The 26,974-nt window shown below is 36.2% G+C and overlaps 1 protein-coding gene across 10 annotated transcripts in view; it reads left to right on the top strand.

The window, feature by feature from the left end:
- ZNF236 (zinc finger protein 236) overlaps positions 1-26,974 on the top strand; it is an 85,491-nt gene that overhangs the window by 44,176 nt on the left and 14,341 nt on the right. For 6 of the 10 annotated variants that reach the window (XM_035896928.1, XM_035896925.1, XM_035896923.1 and 3 more), the window contains 16 exons: positions 2,126-2,386; positions 2,629-2,879; positions 3,517-3,618; positions 8,597-8,748; positions 9,624-9,730; positions 9,825-9,976; positions 10,092-10,304; positions 10,779-11,058; positions 11,521-11,624; positions 14,680-15,045; positions 17,013-17,158; positions 18,425-18,668; positions 19,111-19,290; positions 20,642-20,794; positions 22,133-22,323; positions 24,007-24,138. In XM_035896928.1, coding sequence (XP_035752821.1) covers positions 2,126-2,386; positions 2,629-2,879; positions 3,517-3,618; positions 8,597-8,748; positions 9,624-9,730; positions 9,825-9,976; positions 10,092-10,304; positions 10,779-11,058; positions 11,521-11,624; positions 14,680-15,045; positions 17,013-17,158; positions 18,425-18,668; positions 19,111-19,290; positions 20,642-20,794; positions 22,133-22,323; positions 24,007-24,138 — 3,034 coding nt within the window. Of the gene's footprint in view, positions 1-2,125; positions 2,387-2,628; positions 2,880-3,516; positions 3,619-8,596; positions 8,749-9,623; positions 9,731-9,824; positions 9,977-10,091; positions 10,305-10,778; positions 11,059-11,520; positions 11,625-14,679; positions 15,046-17,012; positions 17,159-18,424; positions 18,669-19,110; positions 19,291-20,641; positions 20,795-22,132; positions 22,324-24,006; positions 24,139-24,689; positions 25,170-26,974 lie in introns of those variants that run through there. The other 4 variants (XR_004842360.1, XM_035896929.1, XM_035896924.1 and 1 more) reach the window with 4 other exon arrangements.

Raw genomic sequence — 26,974 nt, 5'->3', positions numbered from 1 at the left:
GTTCCTCATATTCTCCTTACAAATCAAGTCCTGTATTGGTAGGTTCTCACACTGGCTTGAAACAGTTCTTGGTTTCTATGTGCTGTCTTAATGGGAGGGGGGCAGGTCTTGCAATATCACGTCTTTTCCTTCTGTAATATCCTACCTGGATTTCTCAGTGTCTTTTTGTAGTCACAATCAAGCTGGATCGATTTCAATCAAAATAATTCTAAATCAGTAAGTGTTGTTGGTTTGCATCATTACCCCCTTCATTTTCCTTCATTGAAATGGTTGATTTTAAAGTTTCACACTGGTCTCTCTTTTCCTAAAGAAAGTGTAACTGTCAATGATTAGTTATCATGAAAATGTTTGTTGCCACTAAAGAGGGCTTTATCTGCCTAAAGATGGCCTTATTTAGCCTAAATATAAGCTAAATTTATGCATATTTTACTGAAGCATTTATATAGTTTACAGTTTTATTTAGATTCCTGATCTTTGATCTCTGTTTGAAAAGTATAGTTGGACTGATTTACCTAGTTCACTTTTCTTTTTCACAGCTTTGTCAGGATCCTTTGAATGGAAATTGAAAGCGTTTTAATTACACAGAACATGAACAGCTTATTAGTTAAACAATTGGCTTACATGCACTGAATAATCACAAATTATTTTTTTTTTCTTGTCGGAATACATTTTGTGTTTGAAAATTCTGTCCTTCAAATGCCTGTGCTTGAATTCATTCTGCTGCTGGGCATACACATACTCTAGCTTAGGATAAGCCATCTTTAAAAGCCTCATTCCTTCTTATGTGCATCTTTGTTTTTCTTCTCCGATACTGAAAATGGAAAGTTGTGATGGGTGTACCAGTCACTTGCCACTGTGCTGCGTTCTGACTGATCTTTGCAACAGAGTACTGAGTAAAGCTTAGCTTAGCATGGCTTTGTTTGGGTTTTGTAGAGGAATTAGAAACTTTCTTCTTTTTTCCATGTTTGTTCCTCATAAGTTGGCATTGCTGTATCCAAACTGCTAGACTTGACACTTGTCTAGTCAGTCTGTCTTCATGGAATGATGCTGATCATCGCTTAGAAAGCTGGTTTCCCTCTCTAAAAGAGAGGAAAATTTGTAGTAGGAGTCTTTTCAATAGAGCAGTGACTGAAGAGTGTGTCAGGTTCTCCCACAGGCACACCAAGAAAGGGTTGGGATACCCTACCGCTGATTTCCACAGATATGTATTGGTAGCAAGATAGTAATTTTGGCATCTGTCACACTTCTTATTATGGCATCTGATGTGGTGGTCATAGACTTCTAAGGCTACTATAATCATAACCCATCCCTAACTTTTCCCAATTTTATTAAATCCCGCTTCCTTTATCTTCCATTTCCTAGCATTCACATTGCCTTCCTCCTAGCTTTCACTCCTGGATGCTACAGTCAACCCTTATAATTCTCATTGCACTCCACTCCACTTCCTAACCTGTCCTTCAGTCTGTTTTAGATCTCAATGTAGTCCTAACAGGGAAACTCCTCTAGCACCTCTGGAATGAAGGGTATAGTGAGTGGGACATGGTGATAGTATAGGTGAGAGAGTTTCCTCACTTGAATATTGTTTTCATACAGCACTCTGAAAGACTAGTTGTACTGTGCCTTGTTCAGGGGGTATTCAGGATGGACACAGTTCTTTTGGGAAAAGTTTTGTTATTAAATGTAGTAGTAGTAGTATATAATAAGAGAACTGTGTATTTTTCTCCAAACTTTGTGAATACTGATTTAGCTGATTTGAGGAAAATACATGTGAATGATAATATACTAATCTGAGGAACTAGTGTATTATCTGGCATGGAAAAATTCAATCCAAATGTTTTAATTGAGGCAAAGCATGATCAGAAAAGGAGATTGAACTGTAAAACTTAATTAAAACTGTAAATAAAACTGTCAGATAGTATTGCTTCTAGCCCTGCCAGTGATGACATGCAAGTTGTTTATAATTTATTAAACCTTTAATTTCTGGACTTTTTTAACTGAAGCTTCTTCCATCCATACAGCTGTCCCCTTAGTTTGGTTTACTTTGCACATTTTAAAATTTAGTCTTTTAGTACCTTTGTAAATCAAACTGTTAAATCTACTTTAATTTCTGCTTTCTCTTCAAAAGGTCGCATACTGGTGAAAAGCCATTTAAGTGCTCTCAGTGTGGAAGAGGTTTTGTTTCAGCTGGAGTTCTGAAAGCGCATATTAGAACACACACTGGACTGAAGGCTTTTAAGTGTCTTATATGCAACGGGGCCTTCACTACTGGTGGTAGCCTCAGGCGACATATGGGGATCCATAATGACATTCGACCGTATATGTGTCCATATTGTCAAAAAACATTCAAAACATCACTGAACTGTAAAAAACACATGAAGACTCATAGGTATGTTTACAATTTTTATATGAATCCTTCAATGTATTTCAGTAGCCCTTCCTTAAAGATACTTGGGAAGGCAGTTTTGCTCTGTAGCAAATGCTAATAATTGAATAAGGATGTTTATGGGTAGCAAATACTTGCACAGCTCTGAAGGTAGATTATGGTGCATAATAAAAATTTTGTTCACATAAGTAGTTAGGATAACTGTCTAGCAGTCCATAAAAAGACCACCTTATCTTTCTTTGCAGATACGAACTTGCGCAGCAACTTCAGCAGCATCAGCAGTCTGCTTCAATAGATGATTCTACAGTAGATCAGCAGAGCATTCATGTTTCTACCCAGATGCAAGTGGAGATTGAAAGTGATGAGCTTCAGCAGTCAGAAGCTGTTGCAACAGATCAGCAGGCCATTTTAGAGTTAGACCAGCAGCCGGTAATAGGCACAGAAGAAACAGCACTAGAACAACAATTGGCTGATCGGCCTTTAGAGCAAGATGAGGGTGAGTATTTGAAATATGGTAAGGTTTATAATGGATTAAGCTTACAGGTTTTCATGTAACTTTTTATTCAAAAACTTAAATGATTTGTGTTTCAAGACAATGCAAGTAAACAACTAGAAAAATACAAGGAGTAAAAGCTAACTACTTGCTAACTATTGCTGTTTAGGTTTACTGTTAAAAATATAAAAAAATTGATTTAAGTTTGCACCATTTAGTTTTATCAAATAAATATAAAGAAAAATAATATTATATGCACAAAACTACCATATCACCTCTATTATTAATAAAAAACACTGCTATGTAGTCTACTTAGGAAGTAATACTTGTGTTTTGTGGTGGGAGAATACAAAATATTTCATATACTTACTCAGTAATAGTGGAACAAAGTATTTTGTGTTTGCTTATTTGCTCTTTTTCATGGTGTAAAGTACTACAGAAGAATATAAAGCCTACAATAAGCAAAGATTTAAATATCTATTCAGCTAATAATTTTTATTTATTTTTAATGCAGTAAAAAATCAGATAACTATAAAATGCAGGTTTTGGGAACAACGGAATTATCCAGTTAATTGCATCTTTTCTTGATACTTTTCCCTTTTCTTTCCCCCCTTCCCCCCCCTTCCTTTCCCCATTTCAGATAGATTTGTGACATCCCAGCATGCTTTACAGGAAAACATCGCTCAGTTTGAACAGCAAGCTATAACACAGCAACCGTTTGATCAACAGGGCTTATCACAAGGTTAGTAATAAATAAAGGTTTTTAAAGTGATTTTTATAAATCTGGCTTTACAGTGTAGCTATCATAAAGCATTTAAAAAGTGGGCATCCACAGTTAAAGTCACTGCAATGCAGAGAACTTGCAAAAACTTCTTAAATTACTATTTTGAAACTATATTTAGTAGAATATTTTGAATACTTATATTTAAGTAGATTTTGCTTTTATGAGCTAATGTTTAGTCATTACATTATGGGTTTTATAGTTAGGCATTTCATATTCTTTCTCTGATTGCATTTGAAATTGCTGTGGCAGTAGGCAGTTTACACAGCTTTCCCCCTAAATATAGGTGCTCATAACCTGAGATAATCAGAAACACGGTCTAAGGTTTGACCGAGTAGCTGTTGGGATGCATTATGGAAAAAGATGCAAAATACAATCATGTGAAAATCGTACTCTCACCTGACCACAGCAGTTTCCTTTTGTATTTTATAAAGCTACATAAGTAACAAATTAAGAGATTGTAAACATTTGGAAACTTTTTTTTTTAAATTTTACCTACAAAATATTGAGAAATATGTGTAAGGCTTATGTAGCCTGCAGAGAGTGAAGAAATAACCGTGTTCCTTTGCTTTTCCCTGCTGGATTTCTTGAGTTGTTGCTTAATATGAAGCTGCTAGTTTTGGTTTGGGTTTTTTTAGGGGTTGGCAGGGAAGGGGGGTATGTTCAAGGGGGTTTCATTTGTTTTGGTTAGGAAGCATACCTGGCTGACCAGGTGATCTCTTCGTCCTTGTTTGACTCCAGCAAATAACTTCATATTTGTAGAACTGGTAACCAGCAGTTAGTAATCCATCTGCTTAAACTCCTCTGTTATTAATTTCATTCCCTGTTTAACTGTATAGTGTATAGTAATTGACTGTGCTAAATTGCATGACACTGAAGAAATAGTATAATTTGTTGCTGATTTTAATTCTCTAGGTTGTGCTGCTTTGTGTGTAACTGAAAAAAAAAAAAAATAAAGTCTCCGCCTTTATTAAACAAGACTGAACCAGGTCCTGTTAAAACCCTATGGATTATTTTCATTGGTTACCTTTTACAGTTTTTCAAATGAATGAAAAGAGACTACAGAAAAAAATGCAACTTTTCACTCTGTTACTCTCAGGAGTGGCGGTGCTTTGTTTGGATCTTTATGACTCCTTTGAATTTGAAAATCCAATATGTAAACCTTGTTTTGTTATTTTATCTAGACTTCAGTTTCTATGTATGTGTATCTTCTGCATTAAATAAATATCGAAGATTGAGTGTTTTCTTGTGGAGGGGGGAGACTCTTCTAGATCTCACAAAACAGTTCTTTCATCATCAGAAATCTAAGCTGATCATCGGTACATTATAAAATTGGTACAGAAAATCAGAACATTTGTGGTATGGCTTTTTTTAAGTCTCATTTGTATAAGATGTCTCCTATTCTACTTGGAATCTCATCCACAGATTCCCAACTCTTTGAAGTTTCCTTGAAGATCCTGGAGCCCTTCAAAATTTTTGAATTTCAGGTAGGTAAGCATTTGCGCGGATGCATGCGTTAAATTGGTCGACCCTCTCCCTATGTCTGCATCTGTGCTTCATGCTCCTAATTTCTTTTTCCTATCAGCTAGGCAGAACATTCAAGCTTAAAACACTGTCTTTTTTTTATCCTTGATTTTTCTAGGCTGTATTCTTGTTAAAATATTTTGGCTCAGTGTTTATTAATAAAACAATGTAGGAGTTCTAAAAAATCTTCAGTAGGTTTTTTGATTTTTCTTCTTCCTTTTTTTAAGAGAAAAAGGAAATCTATGCATTTCTTCAGACAGATGAGACTGATCTCTAGGTCTGCACAGACCTGTCAGAACTTTGTTTATTCTGTCAGGTTTGTCTGTAATACTTCTACAGAATTTCTGGTTTATTTAGATAGATTTTCTTCTTGATATGTTCAGACTTGTAAACAAGTGCAGATCTTATGAGGGTGCTGCTGTATCATAATGTATTATTCATTTGAGCTAGATTTGAAGGCTGAGAAAAAGGACTTAAATGTTCTTTGTAGTTTACATATTCAGAAGTTTGAAGACTTTTTAGTTGAGGTCAGAACAACCCAATGGATCTTTTATGAGAAAATGTCTTTGTGCTATTGAGTATCATCTGTCACCAAATGTGTTTTCATACAGATTATGTCACCTTTTCTTCCTTTATCCAAAGTATCCCTGTAAGCATGGTTGAATGTTAATAATTCAATTAGTGGCGATAGGAGAGTGATTGTGAAAAACTACAAGTGGTCCAAATACTGTTGTTCTGTAGCCCATAGAGATATACCCTTGCCACCAGACTGCTGTTTTGCTTTCCTAAGAAGTTGATCTGCAATCTCAAGACTTGGAATTCCAATTCTTTCAGTAACTATTTACACGCTGATTCCAGTCAATACTGTTCAGCTGGCTCCAAAAGTTGCCTAGGAGGCAGTCCTCCAGAACATGTAATTGCTAGTCACTGCCCCCCCCCCATGGAGATGCACATGTGCTTGTAGATATATTTGTAATGTTAGAAATCAAATGATCTGTCAGTAAAGACTTCAAGTTTTGTCTAAACTAAAATATTGTATTTGCTATGAACTATCATACTGTTGTTTTCTGATTCTCATGTGCCAGACATATCTTTCCACTAGTAAACTGATTTCCAGAGTATTCTATTCTTCCAGTATGTTTTGTTAATGTAGAAGAGAATAGATTGGGTGATGTCCTGAAGCCAAGAAAAAAGAAGCAATGCAAATGATTACTTGTATTAAAACAACAAAAAAATCCAGTTGCAAGTTTAGAGGACTTTGTAGTAAGAGATTCCCCTTATTATACAGAGCTTAAGATGCTCTCTGTTCTTTGCAGATTAAGCAAAAGCTTCTGAGACACAATGTATAATGATGACAAGTAGAAAATAATGGTTCTGAAATGTATTTCTGCCTCTCAGACTAAATGTCTGGGTTTTGGGGTTTGTCTTTTTTAATGCAGAAATAGTATGGCAGTAGGAAGTGCCTTTAGTACGCTCAAAATTGTCAGACCTTTTTAAAATTTTGAGTGGAAGTTGACCTTCATACAAGGCATTGAGCGAAATGGAGATGCATCATGTGTATTCTTGTTATAGCATTGGTTTATGTTTATTCCAGAACTACTTTCAGAAGTAGTATTTCTTTCTTCAGTTTGTCCCAAAATACCTCTAAATTCAGAAATTTTCTTCATGAGCATTTTATTGCACGATCCTGGGAAATTTTTCGGGATGTCAGTAATCACTTTTATTAAAACACTATGAAGTGAAACCAGGTCATGGTACAGTAACTTCTTTTTTCCTTCTTAGATAGTAAAAATTACCCATTAAAATAAAAGTTTCAGGTGTTTTAGATAGCTGTTTCTTTGTACATTTAATAGTTACGTCCTTTTGGGTTTTTTATATAGGGCATTGGAAGTGGCATCACTTTTGCTTCAGTTTCTTGAGGCTTGGGTTTTTTTGTTTGTGTTCTCATCAAGTGTAGTGGGAATACCATTTTTCAATAAAGGTGCTTTTAAAATGTATTTGAAAATAGAAATTAGCAACCCTCTTACCACTGTAAAGCTTTGCATCGCTGTTCTTCAGGCTACTTTTTTATTTTGTCATTTTACTAAGAGTAATTGGGGTGCAAGGTTCAGCCTGTTGAATCTTTTTTTTTTTTTCTTGCAATCTTGGTAGCTCTAGGAGAATATACAAGTTGCAGCATTAGGTTTGGTGATAAGTTACAACCTGACTAATAATGCTTTCAAGATTTGTTTACATTTGTTAGTTTTCATTCTATGGTGTAAGCAATAGCATACAAGTAGGGTTTTTTCCTACACTGATAACGGTATTCTTTTGCTGTGAAAAGTGTCTTTTGGGAAGATTTCTGCTTAAACTTAACACATCCCAGTTTTTTTATATACTATTATTCAAAACATTCTTTAAGTATTGCTTTTTGGCTTTTGATGCTGTGATCATCTGATGTGGGTTTGTTTCTACCCTGTTTTCATTATCTTTACCCTTTTTGTCCCCTAAAGGCAAACTGCACAGAAATAGTAAAATTGCTGCCCTTACCTTAATTACTGATACTTGTGGTGTCATTTTTTCCCACATAACATTGATTTTTTTTTTCTTTTTTTTTTTTAATATATAGATGTATATAAGTAGTATTAGGGCTTAGAGGGGTTGATAAAAGGGCATCTCTAATAGCATTAAAAAAACCTGCAGTCTGAGCTATACTTCCCTGGCTCTGAATCATCGATACTATCATTTCATTAATTCATTTAGAAAAGGAGGTGATTAAGATACGATATTTCAGAAGAACAAAACCAAGTAAAAATTTCAGGTCTTCATACTGGAAATGTGAATAAAACTATGTTTATTTTTTACTTTGCAGTTTGCCTTTTAGAGGCTCTACTTTACTATTATCTAAAGAGTGGGAATATGTGGAGGAGATCCAAAGTAGGAGAAAATGGGGTTACTTTATCAGAAACTGGAGTTCTCCTATTGGGTCATCTCCTCCACTCACCCGCCATTCTCCCCACTGAGCTTTGCATCCTTGTGATCGGCTTCCAGTGTAGTTAAGGGAGCGTGGTACCAACGTGGATAAAGGGAGATGGGTCAACCTGTTTGACACATGCATGCTTACATACAAGAAATTCAAAATTTCAATGGCTCTAAGGTAATTGTGGCACCCCGAAGAAACTTCAAACAGTGTTTTTCTGTGGAGGAGATTTTCCAATAGAATTCCAGCTAATGGTAAGTAACCCTATTATGCATATTACGTAGATGCCAAAAGCATTTGTGTATTTTGACACTCAACAGTGAAGAGTATAAAATGAGTATTACTATACAGTAATACTACTTAATCTATTTTGAAAGGTAGTCTTCAAAAAAATGTGGTTACTCAAAGTCCAATTCCGTGTATTTTCCAGGTTTGTGACTGTTTAATTTTTGGCAGGTTTTACAGTGAATGACAGCTACAATCAACAGACTCAGTTTCCAGCTGTGCAGCAGCTGCAGGATTCAAGCACACTTGAATCTCAGGCTCTTTCAACGAGTTACCATCCACCAGCCCTTCTTCAGGTTCCAAATACAGACCCTATTAACGTAGTAAGTACCGCTAGAAGGCAGAATTTATTGTTCTGTGTTCAGTGATGAGTTTCGTTGGACTATTTCATTGGTCATTAGGTAAACTAAGAAGTCAGAAAAGTTTCGTGATTTCTTTTCTAGATTGTTTATGTTTAACAACTGGAAAATAAAAGGGCGGGGGAAGGATAAGTGACCTGGCTACATGTTTTCTAGAAGAGTTGTACGTTCGATGCTCTATACTTAAAAAAGGATATGATGCTTTAAAATTGGATTATAAGTCGAAAACTAAGGAAAGGACCTAATGTTATGAAATAGTTTTACATTATTGCACTATATTCTGTCCTAATTCTTTAATTTCTCTGGATACAGATATGATCAGGCAGTAGAAATAACATTACAAATGTGTAGCAATCATTCATGGAGCTTGCATATTGCAGCATATGATGTTCTTTTGTGGTTCTCATCTGGTTAAATTTGTAAAAGAGCTTATTTGCTAAAAATACAGTTTAAATACAACTTTTTATGATGGTGGCAGTACCTAGCATGAAGACCATCTCTAGTGTGGGTCCCATACTGTTTAAAATGGCTGCTTTAGTGTTAAACTTAACCCCTCAAACACCAGAAAATCTACAAGACTCAAGACACGTTTTTGTCTAGATTCACAAGGAGGTCTAAGTGCACCACTTTGTCTGTTTATTCCAATTCAGTAGGTGCACGTTTTGCTGCTTTCCTTCTCACTATAAGAGTGAGGTATCATTAATTTCTTGTCAAAACTTAGGAAAGCATAAATTTGATTACTTGTGTTGACTGTAAATGCTGTCAGTTTTTCTTGCCTATTTATGTGACTTTATTTCAATATTGTGTTATTGAAATTTACTTAAGGCTTTGATTTCTAGACTACTCGCTTGATACAAGATCAGTCATCACAAGAAGAACTTGAATTACATACCCAACGTCCTCATTTTCTTGAGGATAATGAAGATCAAAGCAGGCGTTCTTATAGGTTTGTTATGCTTTTTGGTTCTGTCACAAAATTCCCATAGTCTTTTATGGCTAGTAATTTTATGCAACTAATGAAAACAATTTTCTTCTAATAGATGTGAATATTGCAACAAGGGTTTTAAGAAATCCAGCCATTTGAAACAACACGTACGATCACATACTGGTGAGAAACCTTATAAATGCCAACTCTGTGGCCGTGGCTTTGTTTCCTCAGGAGTTCTTAAGTCACATGAGAAGACTCATACAGGTAACAGAGTGTGCCATCTCTATAGTAGCTTAACTCAGGTTTGGGTTTTGTAAATGTCCTGTATAAGTAAACTTAAACAAATGACATGCTATTTATTTGTTTCTGTCACTTTAAGGAGTTAAAGCATTCAGCTGTAGCATTTGCAGTACCTCCTTCACAACTAATGGCAGCCTTACCAGGCACATGGCAACTCACATGAGCATGAAGCCTTACAAGTGCCCATTCTGCGATGAAAGCTTTCGAACAACTGTTCACTGTAAAAAACATATGAAAAAACATCAGGCAGTCTCCTCAGCTGTAGCAGCAGCTACAGAAACAGGAGGGGGAGGTAAATTACTTCATTTTTACTCTTACTAGATAATAAGTACAGATGTTTCAGTGGATTACATGAATGCTATACCAGTAATGTTATAAATTAGCCTTCCAGCATGGATAATGTCAAATGTCCAGAGCCACCAAAATTGCTCTGTTACGTAAATTGTTTAAAGAAATCGGTTTTCCAGGAGTCTGTCTAATGTATTCAAGGCATTGTATGTTACATAGCCATTTCAGTCTGTCACTAAAGTAGAACATTTTTTTGCCCTACACTACTTACACCTGTATTTAATTATTGTAAAAATAAGAATTATAAAACCAGCTTTATTTAAAAGAAGTACAGACATGAGTAGTTAGACCTCTGACAGAGATGTAAGTCCAAGCACATAATGTAGTGGCCATGTGTTTAATAATAAACCCTCCTATTTTTGTAATTTCAGCTAACAGATGAAACTAAACAGATGTGTGTATATTTTTTTTTTAATAGTTGCATGTGTTGAAGATGATGATGAAAACTCTGAAAGAACTTCCAGAAAATCTCGTCCTGGTGTCATAACTTTTACAGAAGAAGAAACAGCAGAACTGGCAAAGATCAGGCCTCGAGAAAGTGCCACTGTCTCAGAAAAAGTTCTTGTCCAATCTGCTGCAGAGAAAGACAGGATTAGTGAGATCAAAGATAAGCAAGCAGAACTGGAAGCAGAGCCCAAATACGCCAACTGTTGTAGTTACTGCCCCAAAAGCTTTAAAAAACCCAGTGATTTAGTCAGGTAAGGAATGGAGAAGTTTTCCATATTTTTAAATTTTCTAAATTCTTCACCAGAAACTAGCAGTAACTGTTTCATATGAGTTTTTTATCCCTAAGCTATGCTTTGAGTCATATTTACATACATTTTTCTTTTTCAGAATGGTTTAAAAATATGTGTCAAAATGTTACATATTCTGAATATGACTAAACCTGTCTTTTCATATTTCTTTTCCTGCAGTATTAAAATAATTATTATGAAGTTTTAGAATAAATTCTTCTTTTCTTGCTATAGGACTTGCATATAAAAACACATAAAATTGGTTTGAAAAAAGGCAAATGCTTAAATCATCTTCTTTACTAGTTCTGCTTAATGTAATGTTAATATAAGTATTCAATTCTAGGATTAGTAAGATACAAAATAAATATTCCTACAAACTAACATAAAATCAGAAACTCACATGTACATGTATTCTGGAATTATTAGGCATGTTCGTATCCATACTGGAGAGAAGCCGTATAAGTGTGAAGAATGTGGAAAGAGTTTCACTGTAAAATCTACTCTGGATTGTCATGTTAAAACGCACACAGGTCAGTAAGATTTTGAATGTATTTAGAAATCAATTACTTTCTTGACAGGATGTTTTAACTAAAGATTTTGCAAGGAATGGTATGTTTCACTGTGATCTTGGAAATTTGGTACTTACGGCACCATCAAATGAATCCTATTATGATATTTTGAATAAACCGTATTATTACAGCCTTCTGTATTAGTAGGCTTATAAAGCAACCATAGTCTTAGTTCATGGAAAAACTGTGTATGTATCTATAATATTTTGATTTTACATCTGCTGTAGCATTTCAATGCTAAATGATTTTCATGAGCAAGAAGGTGGAGTTGGAGGATTTTATAAAATTAAGTTAAAGAAAGAAATTATAAAAGCTAATGTTTGTGCTAAGTATATTGAAAAATTAGTACCAAAAATTTGAGTATTCAGCTATTTGAATCATGCAAGTAGAATATAAACCTAATTTCTTTAATATTTAGGAGTTTACCGTAGTTTCTTCATGTTTCTGAGAAAGGTCTTATTTTAACAGTAGTGTTTTTCAACCCCAATTTTGTGTAAAATAAAAAAGAAACTCTAAATCTTTCATACTTGTTTTTTTTCTTACCATTGAACTTCTGTAATAAACCCAATCCTAAACTAATTAATTTCTAAAACTGGCTACAGGTCTGCTAAGGTGTATTACAAGCTTTTTTCAAAAATGGAAAAAAAAAAAAAAAAAAAAAAAAAAAAGAAAGCAAGCTTTTAATGCTGTAATATATAGTTATTTTGCTCATGGAAGCTCCCCTTCCAATTTAGTGTATTTGTACTTTCTACTGTTGTTTAGTAAGAAATTTATGGTTGGACTTGATGATCTTGAAGGTCTTTTCCAACCTAAACGATTCTATGAAATACTCCTCCTGTGTGTTACACCAGATCTCTGTGTAGATCAGTGTCTTGACTGAGATAGTAACAGACACACCAAGGACAGCAAAGAGAGCAAAGCAGGGATTTGATCATGTTCCTCCAGGTTCAAGCAGTTTGCAAATTCTGGGATGCTGAACTAGTGATGGTATCTTTTTGCTCACTACCTTTAGTGGAATATTTTACATTAATTTTATCCAATTGTTTTCTGAACCCAGAAAAACTGGGTGAAAACAAATGGCCTCCAGTACATCCAGTAGTAATAAGCTCCTTGATTCAAATTTGGTTTTCAGTGTGCCATCTGATGATTTTGTTCCTAAGCCCACTAGTTCCTTTGTTTGAGAAATAATGAAAAATTGTTCCCTGTTTTTCTTTTTTCAAGCTTTTTACGATTTTACAGACTTTTTAATAATATAAAACAGAGCTTTGTAAATGAATATTTTAATGACCTTAACAGATTCTTCCTACCTGTTGTTCAACTTCTCTTCTACACTACGTATATTACAATTTTGACTAGCTTAGGTCCTTACTCAGCTCAGAACTCAGTTGCTGACTTCCAGCCTTGTGAAAATTGTCCATATAATCCTACCTTTTGTTTTCAGTCTTAAAACTGTTTTTCTTTAATTCAGGAAGAGGCTCTGTCCTTTTATCCCATGACAGCAGTTTTTTCTAAGGTCCTTTCATATAAAACAAGTGTAAAACTCCAAAAATCCAGGTACAGTCTTGACAGTGAAAATCTGATCTCCTTCAAAGAGGTCTCATAGATTTGTGAAGTGAAATTTTCACTAGAAGAGCCGCATTGACTTTTCCCTGTTACAACTCATTTGATCTAAAGTGGTTTTTTTTTTTTTTCAATTTTCTTTTATAATTGGACCAGCTTGTATTGTATGAACATGACATTTAACTGGTGTGCAGTTTCTGCGTTTGAGCCTGGATCCCTTTTCAGAGGGCTGCTTTAATCCATGGGCAACACCTACAGCTAATTGTTCATCAGTTTTGTGCTGAGCCATATTTATTTCATTTAAGTGAATAATAAAAAAAAAAAAAAAAAAAATGTACTGAGTGATTGTCTGATACTCCCCTGATAACAGTTCAGTTTGAAAAGCTACTCTGCTCTTCCCCGGTAAAAGAAAGTTGCCTGCATAGGAACCTACCTGATGCCATCTGTAATAAACATTGATGCAAAGAACTAGTTTTGGCTTTTACTGTAGGTGAAAAGGATAACTCAATCACATTTAGTACTACTGTAGTACTACTATCCCTCCACCCCAATGTATTTTTACATCAAAGCTATAGAGAATCTTGATTTTATTCTTTGGTAGACAGCTGTACAAAATACATTGATTTCGTCCCCTTGTTTAGCTGGGAAGCAATATTGTGCAGGAAGGCCTGGGAATTTCAGGAGTTATAGTGGGTTTTCAGCTACAGTGGCATGTTTTCTGCCAGCTATTTACATTGTGCTTTTTGTGAATTTTTAAATTGTGCATATGGTTAATGAAACAAACTCCCTACTTAACTGTTGTTATTTGTAGTACATTAAAAAAATCTATTTGAGGCCAAGAATTTTTTTTCAAATGTTAGGCAATCGGAAAGGAGAGCAGAGAAAGAAGACTCTATGTGTATAGACCAGATATCTCTACTTCTAGATTACTTTTAGCTGATTGATATTTTGGTTTAGAATATTATCTCACTTATAAATTTTATTCATTTCCTACTTGTAATCCATTAATACTAGTGAGTATTGAGGTAAAGGCTGAAACATAAGAATAAAGCTACTGGAATTAAAAAGGAAATGAATGGCTAAATAAGGAGAAGCCAAACACTGAAGAGGTCAAGATGAAACTTATAATTCTCCAGTTTTATGAGCTGTCTAGTTCAAAGAACTTGATTAGTCAGGAAGGTGAGAGATGAGGAGGAGGACAGAGGCATCAAGGTGACCAAATAAGATCCTGCATGAAAATTTTAACAGCGTGTTAAGTTTTAGAAATAGGAAAAAAATTAAGTGAGATCCTTAGTTCATTTGAAAAGCAGCCAAAACTCTAAAGAAAAAGACTAGCTATTTCAAATTTATTCTGTTCAAATGAGTGAAGCATCTTTATTTTTTTAAATTGTTGGTACAGCTCTGTTGACTTCTAGAGGTTTTATCACTTACCTTTCTGTTTTTGAAACTTTTCCAGGCCAGAAGCTCTTCAGTTGTCATGTATGCAGTAATTCTTTTTCTACAAAAGGGAGTCTAAAAGTCCACATGCGTCTACATACAGGAGCAAAGCCCTTTAAATGTCCACACTGTGATTTACGGTTTCGTACTTCAGGGCGCAGAAAAACCCACATACAGTGTCATTATAAACCAGAGACAAAGAAAGTTAGGAAGCCTGTCGCCCGTACTTCAGCTGAGGGACTACAACCAGTCAGTCTTCTTAATTCATCCTCAACAGACCCTAATGTTTTCATCATGAATAACTCCGTTTTGACAAGTCAGTTTGATCAAAATTTACTTCAGCAAGGACTGGTGGGCCAGGCTATCCTGCCTGCTTCAGTGTCAGGTAAAAATGGATTATTTTTTGGTGGTGGTGTTGAGATCAAGTACTGAACTGTGCTTTCTATTAGAGGTCAGAAAATTAGCCAAATGCTACTTCCAAACAGGTGAGAGTTGTACTGAATTCATGATTTGATGCCTGGTGGTGACGTAAATAGAATTTTATTTATTTAAGAACAAAGGGGGAAATGTATGCAGTTCACCTAAAAAAATCTCTTTGGTTCTGCTGTGGTATTACACCTGAGAAAGGAAGAAAACTACGTTACAGTAGCTGGAGTACTTACATTCTTTTTGGTGACAGTCTGTTGCCTTTTCTTAAAAAGGAGAGAAGCAAAACAGTTATTCTGTAAGATTTATTTTGTATTGAAGCATTAGATCATAGAGCAGTGTGTTCATTACTTAAGTAAATAACTAGCATGGACAAACTTTTCTTGCACATGCTCTGCTGTACATGCATAGTTAATGGTCCAGAATAAAAAGAAAAAAACTACACAGCCCCAAAACACCCAACCAAAAAAAAAAACCCCAAGAAAACCCTTCAGTGATACAAAAAACTACTAGTGTAGGCATGTATGCTAAATAATTAAACTCCCTGGATACAAAGTCTTACCAACTGACAGTGACTACAGCAGCATTAGCGCATTAAATGTGCCACAGACTGTTCTTTGACTCTGAGGCCAACTGGCACAGAATAACCCAACATGCTTCATGTTGCAAGTAGATGACCTTCTGAGAATGATCCTTGCTAACTTCTGAATTGCCTTCAGGAATTGTTCATTTAAGTGCTAGCTGGCCTCAGGCAAGGTTGTGACAGGGACAGTATTAAGAACAGTGTTCAGGTGTCTGGAAATGTTCCCTGGTACTGTTAAATTTACTGCTTAAATTGTGGGTCTTGCACCATCTGTCTGCCATTTCTGAAAGTGAGACTTGGACTTTCTGTACTTTGGCACTTTTTTCGGTACATATCTATGATTTTAAAGGTATGCCCACAAATTCACAGTAATTTATCAGCCTCATATTTAGCTATAGTCATTCCAGCTTACCCAATTTGACATAAACTGTTGTTCAGAACCAACAAACTGTTGTTTGTTTGGAAGATACTGGTAAATGTTATTTAACAGGGACTGTTTGTGATAAATTTGTGATGAAAAATTGTCTGACGTTTGCTTGGATTTTTTAGCGAACACAGTAAGGAGGAGTCTCTGGTGTGTTCAGATGTCCTAGAAAGAGGCAGGAACCTTCTTAAATGGAGATTAGTGATTTGCATTTTGCCCAGAATAGGTATTTCTTGGTTGCGTTGTAAAGCAAATTTATATACTAAAGGATTTTGGAGAGAGAAAGGTAGGTAGATGTTTTGAAGCATCAACCAAAGGAGACTAGGTTGATCATCCTGAAGGTATTTGGAGAAAAGAAGGTACGCCAAACACAAGGTAACTTTTTCCTTATATTCTCTCAAGACCTTTTGTGGAGATGGTCTATTCCACTTTGGAAATTAGGAGCTTTCCAAGTTCTAAAGTTTTAGTATTTCAAATGCTAATATGCCTTTATTTCCATCCATGTGCATACATAGGATGAACTTTGATGCCACCTTGAACAATGGTGCAAAAATATGGCAGTAGCTTTCATGTGTATGTTCAGAGTCAGGGTGTATATATCATGTGTGAGTGCTGCTTGCATTTAGTTGTTGCATACTCTCCAAGGAAATTTATACCAAATTTCTCCAGGTTTCCAAAGCTACTCTGGAGTGGTTCTTGTTCTGTAAAACGCTAGCTAGTGCTTAAATAATAACAATCCTTAAATTGCATAGAATTTGAGGCTTTGAAATAGGCAATAATCTGCTTCAAATTATGTTTCGTGGCATAAATAAATGTGCATGTATAGTTTTTGTATTGATTTAATTTATAAAAATAAGCTAAAAGAGGCAGTCAGTAATGATAAAGAAAAACATTATAATATGACTGTTTTCTTTGGTAGCTGGAGGTGACTTAACTGTGTCCTTGACAGATGGTAGCTTGGCCACTCTTGAAGGAATACAGTTACAACTTGCTGCTAATCTGGTTGGACAAAATGTTCAAATTTCTGGAATAGATGCCACCAGTATTAACAACATAACATTACAGGTAGGTTGCTCGCAGTTTCTTGCTTTTAATTTTATGAAGTCACTTTGAGGGCTGAAGGAGGTTTAATGAGCGTACGTACTTGTGGAAGAGTTCCCTTGAGTTGAGTGAAGCATGCAGCAATACCATGCTCTATCAGTTGTACCATGTTAGAAGACTTAGATAATCACTGCACAGTGGTGGGTTTTTTTTCTGTTCTGGCTTCTTTCAGTTGTTTGGGGGTTTTTTCCTACACCTCTGGGATTTTGGCAGATTGCTTTAAAAATCTGTATTTTTTTCCTTTAATTGCATTTTGTCTTCTCACTTCAAAAGCACTTTAGGCTAAAGCTTCCCACCCTCTTCCCCCAAAAGAAATCCCCCACAGAAGCAAACCAACCCAAATTATTGCACAGAATGTTCTTTTCCTTAACATAAGCCACCAGTGTTATTTGGCAAGTTTTTAATGTTTGGATTCACAATTTAAATTCCCATTGAGCTTGTAAAATTAACAACAGAAAAAGGTGAGATGATTACATTTAAAAGTTTATATTTAAAATTATGTGAAAGAATGAGTTTGATGAACTTGGTTGTGTTTGATCCGTTTCACAGAATCATTGAGGTTGGAGGAGACCTCTGGAGGTCACCAGGTTCGACCCCAAGGTCAGGGAAGGGTCCTCTTCAGGCTTGCATTGGGTTGCTCAGGGACTTGTCGACTCAAGAAGTGTTTAGTGTAAAATAAAGAAAACTGTTCTAGTTTTGTTTCTCCCAGTCCCCAAACACTCATCCCTGAAGAGTTAAATGTCTATTTTAAAGTATCAAGAACAGCTGTTTGACTGTGAACTGAGACCTTAATGAGCCCTAGGAGCTGAAAAAAAATAGATATTTTCTGATACCAGTCATCTTTCTGCTCCATGCCTTTTCACTTTCAAAGGCCTGAAGACAGTGATAAGTGTTGCACGCAACAGCAAGACAGTACAGAATGCCAGCATATTGTGGTTACCTGGTGCCCAGCATGCTGGTGTGTAACTATGATCTTGATTTCCCAAACCTTTTGCTGAGGGAAGGGAGGGAAGAACCTACAGCTAAAGACTTTTTTTCATAGTGACTTTGGAGACCGGCTATATACAGACCCTTAAAAAATAAATTTGAGTTTAGAATATTTAATTACAAAGTTTGAATTTTATATGTATTCTATATGCAAATCGTTGAATTCTGTATTTATGTGAAGACTATTCACCTATTCCATATTTGTTAACTTCAGAGTGATCAGATTGAAAACTTGCCTTTCAGATTGATCCAAGTATTCTGCAGCAGACATTACAGCAGAGTAATTTACTCGCTCAGCAGCTGACTGGAGATCCCAGTATGGCTCCACAGAATCCCTCCCTCCAGGCAACAGAAAGTGCAGTGCCAGCTAATGTGGTTATTCAGCCTATATCAGGCCTGTCTTTGCAGCCCACAGTAACATCTTCTGCTAACATGACAATAGGATCCCTATCAGAGCAAGAGTCTGTGCTGACAACTAACGCTAGTGGTAAGCAGTGTCAATAGCTTTATTGTGCTTTGAGTGCCTTAGTTTTAATCATGGTATTACCCATACTGAGAAAATCTCCCCCCTGCCCCCAAATAAGCATACAGTATTAGTGTCTTCAGCAAATTTTATAACTTTGTTTTACCATTTTTGAATATGATTTTTTCAGAAGGTTGACTATATAATGAAAATATTGAAGAACACTTCTGGTCTTCAGAAACATACAAAATCTTTGTTCTGAAGATCCTAACTGGCAGAGGAATAAATTGGATATTAAAACAATTTATTCTTTAGAGTGCAAGTTCTAGCATCTTACCTTGGCTACATCTTTAGCTACATTTAGAAAAGAATGTGTTAATTGCTTTAAAATTTGTATCTATTATAAAGAAAGGATCTTCATGTGATATTTTTTTTTCTTCTTTTGTTCCACCCGCTTACGTTTTAGGTGCACAGGACATCTCTCAAGTCATGACTTCACAGGGTATGGTATCATCTTCAAATGGACAACATGAGATCACATTGACAATAAATAATTCCAGTCTGAGTCAAGTTCTAGCTCATGCTTCAGGTTCTACTAATACAAGCTCATCAGGAAGTCCTCAAGAAATCACTCTTACAATATCAGGTTGGTATTTTTAATGAACTGTAATGGTACAAGATATCCATGTTAGAAGGTAGCTATACATTAGCATTTGAGGATATTTTCCCTGTCCACAGCTTTCCCGTGATGTATTTTTTTTTATATGCGTTGGTTTAAAAGATACTCCCCAAATCTGCTTTTGAAAACCAAATACATTTGCTTTGAGAATGCATGTTACATTTGGTTCCCTATTTTATTATAGCGTTGACTCAACAAATATTTTTCTTGGTGGCAAATCCCATATAGCCAGTTCTTTCCTCGCAGTGCCCCTCAATCCTGGGTAGTACTGGGATGGGAACAAGTATGGCAGGCATTGAGGATGAGGTTTTTTATTGTAGTTTTGTTTAAATGCCTGTGGAACCATGTTCTAATAGATGTTCTGACCATTTTTTGATGTATACTGTTCAGTCTTTATAATATGTAGTTAATACTTAAGGTGTCTTCTGAAAAAATTTAGACTGATTTTCATACTGCCTCTAAGAGACTGATCCTATATACATTATATATTATATATTGTAGTGCCTCTAAGACTGATCCTATATACATTATAAATGGCTTTCCACTTCTGCCAAAGACAATTTGTGGTCTGTATCATTACATTTTTTTCATAGGTGCAGTATAATCTTCAGTGCTTTTCTCTTTTCCTTTCTTTTTTCTTTATTTTTCTTTTTAGCTTTTGTCTTTTTTTTTTCCTGTAAAGTGTTTACTTTTTTTAAGTATCATAACAATAACGTTTTAGCTTTTGTCTTTTTTTTTTCCTGTAAAGTATCATAACAATAACATCCATGTTAAGGTGTCACATTCCCCCACCTATGTTTTTCCTGCTTGTTAATGGATGTTCACTTACGAAAGAAAGTGGAGTATAGCTGTCCAATTGATAGAATCTGCTTTCAGTTTCTGTATGTTCCACGTTTAACCATTCCACAAAATTAACACCATGTGGGAGTGATATTTTTTCCAAAAGAGGACATGTTCAATGTACTTCATTATCCATATAGTAGATATGAAAAAAAAAACCAAACACGTTTTAATCGTTAGCATTTAGTTTGCTAAGTTTTATGGTTTCATGCCTTGAATCTAACTAAGCAAGATCAGTATTTGTCTAATTATTAATAACCACAGGCATTTCTCTACATGTTAGTATCTAGACATGCATAATCACATCTGCATTAAAACCTTGTTGACCCTCTGCATGAACATCTGCATGTGTAGAAATTAATTTTTTATTTTGGTTGAATTTTCTACTTCTTTTATGATTACTTGTTTATAGTTCTAAGTACAGTAGCAGAATAATGTTGAGACATTTTCAGTTATAACAGGACTAATTTCTATTCAGGCCAAGATCTTATTCAGCATAATTCTGGAAACAGTGATCTGAATAGTGGCTTAAGGCTGACAGCGCCAACCATCAACAGTCAGACTACAGGTGCTACATTAACTATAAGCAACGACCAGCTTCTTTCTCAGGGCACTTCACTAAATGCTCCAGGTATGCATACAGTGATTTTTCTAATTAACAATAATAACATTTTGTTAAAAAATAGACATTAGATGAGGTAACTAAATCTGAAATGGTATAATCTTGCACATTAAGATTCAGACACTACGTAGCTTTGTGTGTTTTCTCACTAGCCTTAAATTGCTATGCCAACTTAAATGAGCTTTACTCCAGTAAAAAGAAAACGAAAACAAGAAGACATATCTAAAATTAGTGCTTTGAGGCATTTACAGGAATATTGAAGGACTATTTCTGTAAATTGAAAGATGAACAAATCAGATACATTTGCTGTAGACAGATGATAAAATATCCCTTATATCAAATTTGCTCTAGTATTCAAATTTTGATATTTTAAATACACATATGAATTTCTGCTTATATATACACACAAGTGTGTGTGTGTATAGTCATTCATACAGCAGCAGGTTGCGTTACTTGCACTGGTTGGTTGCAGCCATCTGTGCTAATACAGACTTATTACTGATAATGTAAATAATTTTCTTCACTCTTATGCATACTTAAATTTTCTCTCTTCCTTTTCCTTTCATCTGTCTCCTTTCTTAGCTTCCTTTAGCGCTCATATATATCTATAAAACAAATCTGCTTTAATGTCATGCTTGGGGAGGCCTACCCCAGAGTATCCTGTAAGATTTGAATGTTAAGGCGTGCTCTTCTGTAGTGTAGTGAATTAGTAAACAAAATAGTAAAACCAGAGAGTTCTGTTGTAACTTCCATCTCATATTCTCAGGTTTTCGAGGCTTATCGCAAACTGAGAGCAGTGAGGCCTCCAGTCACATTTTGGGGAATCTGTAATAAACCATTACACAGCTATTATAATCTGTGTCATCTGTATAATCCATATGAAATACCTGTTAACAATACACCGGCCTTTTTTGCTATTATGGGTTATCAGCCATGTTGCAAGGATAGGATGGGAGTGTTGGGTTAGAGAGTTTTCAAATTTTGGTTTTACTGCCATGAGTCAAAGTGTATTTCATTGAGAATTCTGAAAGTGGTCAGGCTACAGAAATGTGTAACCTGAAACTTCTTCAGGTGTCTTTTTGGCAATGAGTCATCTCCCACGCACCATGTTACAAAGTTACTGCTTTGCAGCACAATGTCCATCAAGCTACATTTAGATGAAATGTTTCTAATTTTATCATCTGACACTTTTTGACACATGCTTAGCTGTTTAACTGATTTATTTGCTTCCAAAATAGAAGGGCCTAGCAAAAGAGAGATACATTTTATGAAGTTCAATTAAAAATTAAGTTTGCAGCTAAGAATTTTTGTAACAGATCTTTTTTTACTATTTTGCATATATTCCAGAACTTAATACAACAGGTGGAACAAACCTTCCTTCAACAACACCCATATCTCAGTCTACAGTTTCTGCCCAGAATTTGGTAATGTCTTCATCAGGAGTTGGAGGAGATGGTAGTGTCACCTTGACTCTTGCTGACACTCAGGGAATGTTGTCAGGTGGTCTTGATGCAGTTACACTTAATATCACATCACAGGTAAGACATGCTTTTCTGAACTGACAGATAAACTAATGTTACCGTCTTACAGGGCAGGAATTGGAGATTTTGCTTAGAAAATAATTTTGTCCTGTAAATACATTGTATTTGAAAATTCAGTTAACTTTCCTTCTTGCTGCCAACAGTGTGTGCACACTGGCATCTAGAAGCATAAAATATTTAAACAGAAATACAGATAACCTTTGCAGGTTTTTTTTTCATTTGCAATGAACAAATGGGTTCTACTGTTCCAAATACTGTTTCAGATTGATTTTTACTGATAAACTAAACTATGTACTTCATCATCACTTTCAGTAACATATCTTAGTATTCCTAAACTTTTCATTGTTTAATCTGGTAATTTTTTCTTTTACTACTTCTGAACATGAGAGTCAAAGAGCAGCTGTGACAGTTCCTTTTAGAGCAAATAACGAGACAGAATCTAAATTAAATTGACTGTCTTCAGTAACAGGTAGTGTTATAAGACATTTTATAAGAATAGTACTGTATGGATTATCATCTCTCCAGTAGCTTTAGCATTAGTTTTGTTCTTATCATAATTTAAGATTTCTATGGTGTCATCAAGAGCCCAAGATGTGTTGGCAAACAGAATCTATAGAGCAGAGAGAAGAAAAAACCCAATAATATTTAAAGAATAGAAAGTGAAAATTTAGGGTCATTGTGTCATCAGCATTTCAGTGTAGATTTGAAATCTAAAAACCTGGGCTGTTTCTTCTACTTTCTTGGCTGAACTAGGTTTAGATTGGTTTTTACTTGCTCTTCACCCAAATTAAAATGTGTAAATGTATATAAATGAAAGACTATTTGTCTAGCATATGGTGTGATTACACCTGGTGAAGTAAAGTCTGTGAGGATGATTATATGCTTCCCTCTCCGCAGTTTTGCTCTGGGGAGGGGAAGAAGACTTCTTAAATTGACACATTTGTGATTCCTGGCATCTTGGAGTGACAAAGCAACATGTGGTTTCATTTCAGACTTTGTAGTAATTTAAGCAATTACATTTGGCAGTGTTGATGTTTATTAATAAGACGCTATGCCTGCTGTTAAAGCAGACATAAATAAAAACAAAACATTGGTTTGGGTTCTATGCAAACATGGTCTGTGTTGCAGGAATCTTGATAAATAGACAGGTAGTACATAAAGGTACTGCATTTCCCAGGGAAATTGAAAAGTCTTCAATAGTAATGTAGAAATAGAAGAAGTACTGTGATATTAGTAATTGTGTACCTTAATTACTAATACTGTACCTTGATTGGATGTATTTTGGAAGTAGTTTTAATTAAGACATTTTAAAAAAGGAAAATAATGTGGGAAGACCATGCAGGAAAGCGGAATAGGGGAGCTAAAGAAAGTATCTGCTGAAGACACAAAGACAAGGGAAGGCTGAGACATAGAACAATTGATGCAAGGCTGGGAAAAATTGATAAGAACTGAATCTCTACGCTTACAGACTTTCATCTCTTGTTGCCCCTAAATTGGTGGACTTAAATGAAAGGAGAAAAGGGAGGGAAAAGAGTAGCATTTGTTCAGATAGGATTCTGGAATGGACTTTTTCAAGGGGGGGGGGAAGCATTTTTGAGGTTTAAAAATAATTTACATGGGTACAGTTAGCTGTTTAAATAGAGTTACTGTACCTTTTTTCTTTTCTCGCCTCTTTGACAGGGTCAGCAGTTCCCTGCTATACTCACAGATTCCAGTCTCGCTAGCCAAAGTGGGTCAGGCTCGCAGCAAGTCATACTAGTGAGCCATACACCCCATTCAGCATCTGCAAACTCTGATGAAATAACGTATCAGGTAAGTACAATATATTTCTGTATCTTTTGTGGGTAAAGGACATTACTTAATCAAAATACTGGAATGATTCCTCTGTATCCTGAAGCAGGAAGGCTGATGTCATTCCCAAGTAAGACTATTGGGAAGAGGTTCACTGTGACTTCCTAGTCACCCATATTCTGTTTTAAGTTTTGAATTAAAAACATGTTCTCATATACTAAAAAGAAATGCAATGAATAATGTGTTTCTTTCTACATATTGCATAACCATGCTTTCAACATAGACTGCTCCAAAAATTTCCAAGTAAGTTTTTAATTAGATAATAAAAATAGACAAAGTTGAGAGCTGTGGAAAAAAATAGCGCCTACTGCTACACCTTTTCCATTCTCTTTTTGTAACCAAATTGCTTTAATAGTGGAGCAATATAAAGTCTTTCTTTTCAGCTTCTTAAGTATTTGAATTTCAGTAGATACTTTTACGTATGTAATATAGTATTAATATTAGGGAAAAGTAGCTCAGAGTTCTCTTTTTGAAGGCAAAATTAATGTTTTCAACCAACCTGGTAATGCAAGCTCTAAAACAGGAAAAATGGGAAAGGCAGATGGTAACTCACAATCAAGTGAAGAAGTGGTGGACTGGATTGGCAAGCAACGGACAAGACATGGCTGATACTGGCAAGAGAAACCTCAAAAAGGCTGAAGGGGGTGTGTGTCCTGCCTCAAGTGTATGTATATGAATAAAGGTGCTGAGATGACAGCGTAGTAGAGGAAACTTCAACGGTCATCTTGGAAAAATTGTCACAACTGGGTGCCTCTTTGAAGTGCCTGTTCACTGATGCATGCAGCATGGGGAGCAAACAGGAGGAATTGGAACTTTGCATGCAGTTGCAGGGCTGTGATCTCATTGGAAGCAGAGAGAGAAGGTGCTACAGCTCACACAACTGAAGCACTGCTATGGCTGGATTCAGGATCTTTAGGAAGGACAGATATGCAAGACAGCAGCAGGCGTGCATGGAGCTCTGCCTGGAAAGTGAACCAGCTGAGACCTTACGGGTAAGGACTGGCAAGCAGACCAACGTGGGTGACGCTGCTGTGAATACTAGCCATCTGATACAGATTGCCTGATCAGGAAGAAATAGAAGATGAGACATTCATCTTGATCTTGGGCAACCTGCCCTAGCTGACCCTTCTTGAGTAGGGGAGTTGGACTAGATGATCTCAAGAGATCCTTTGCAACCTAAACAAATCTGTCATTTGCAGTCCCTGGGTTACTTAAATCTGCCTAAGATCTGCTGGAAGAGTAACAAGCAGGGAACAAGGAATCTAGGAAATTTCTGGAGTGCTTTGATAATTACTTCCTGATACAGATGACTGAGAAGCCAGCAAGCGGAGATGTTCTTCTGGGCCTGATAATTGCAGTCAAGGAAGAACTGATTGAGAATGTGAAGGTCAGAAACATTATTTGTTGCAGTGACCATGAGATGGCAGAGCTCAGGATCATGAGGGAAGGAAATAAGGCAAATAGCAGGATCACAACTCTGTATGTCAGGAGAGCAGACTTCAGTCTGTTAAGGGATCTGCTTGGAATAATTGTATAGTAAGCAGACCTGAAGGGAAGGAGGACCAGGTGAGCTGGTTGATTTTAAATGTTGTCCTCCAAGCTGAAGAATAGTCAATCCCAATGGAGGACGCCAAAGGTGACAGGAGGCCAGCATGGAGGAACAAGAAGCTCCTGACAAAACTCAGATTTAAAAAAGAAGCGTACATAAGTGGAAGCAGGATCAGGTGACCCTGAAGGAGTAGAGACACCATTCAAGGAGGCAGGGATGAGTTTAGGAAACAAAAAGCCCAGCTGGAGTTGACTCTGAAAGGGACATAAAATGTAACAAGATGGATTTTTACAGGTATATCAGCAGCAAAAGGAATATGAGTTGTCCTGCTACCGATAGTGGCAGAGGAACTGGTGGCAGAAGATTTGGAAAAGGGTGATGTACTGAGTGTCTCATTTTGCTTCATTTGTATTGATGTGACTTCTCTTCTGCAATCCCAGATGACCAAGATCAGTGGGAAAGGGTGGAGCAATGTGTATGTACCCTCACTAGAGGAGGATCATACACAAATCCATTGGTGATGGGATACACTCATGTGTGCTAAGGGAGCTGGCTTATGTCATGAGACCACTGTCTATTACCTTTGAAAGATGGCAATCAGGAGAGGTTCCTGAGGACTGGGAGAAAGCAAAAGTTACTCCTGCCTTCAAGAAGGGCAGGTTGGAGAATCTGGGGAAGTACAGGTCAGTCACCCTCACCTCAGTCCCTGGGAAGGCAATAGAGCAAACAATCCTGGAAAGCATTTCCAAACACATGAAGGACAAAAAGCAGAGATTTATGGAGGGGAAAACATGCCTAACTGACCTGAGAGCCTTCCACAATGACATGACTGGCTTGGTGGATGAGGGAAGCAGTGGATGTGGTTTGTTTTGATTTTAGTACGGCTTTTGATGTTGTCTTCCATATCAGCTTGCCTACACGGAGGTTGAAGTGTGGGCTAATTAAATGGAACAGTGAGGTGGATTGAAAACTGGCTGAACTGCTGGGCATGGAAGGGTTGTGGTCCATGGAACAAAGTCAATCTCAAGACCAGTCATCAGTGGTGTTCCTCTGGGTTCAAATACTGGGGCTAGTACTGTTCATCAGTGTTCTTCAGTAGTGATGTGCATGATAGAACAGAGGAGGGTGCATGATAGAACAGAGGAGGGTGCATGTTTGGCAGGTTTACAGGTGATAGAAAACTGGAAGGGGTGGTTGACAGACTGAATAGGTGTGCTGCCATGCAGAGGGACCTCGACAGGCTGGAGA

The sequence above is a fragment of the Egretta garzetta genome, unplaced genomic scaffold, assembly GCF_000687185.1.
Source record: "Egretta garzetta isolate BGI_Z169 unplaced genomic scaffold, ASM68718v1 scaffold126, whole genome shotgun sequence".
NCBI lineage: Eukaryota > Metazoa > Chordata > Aves > Pelecaniformes > Ardeidae > Egretta > Egretta garzetta.
Note: the sequence above shows the minus strand (reverse complement) of the source record. Positions and strands in the feature narration are given on the sequence as shown.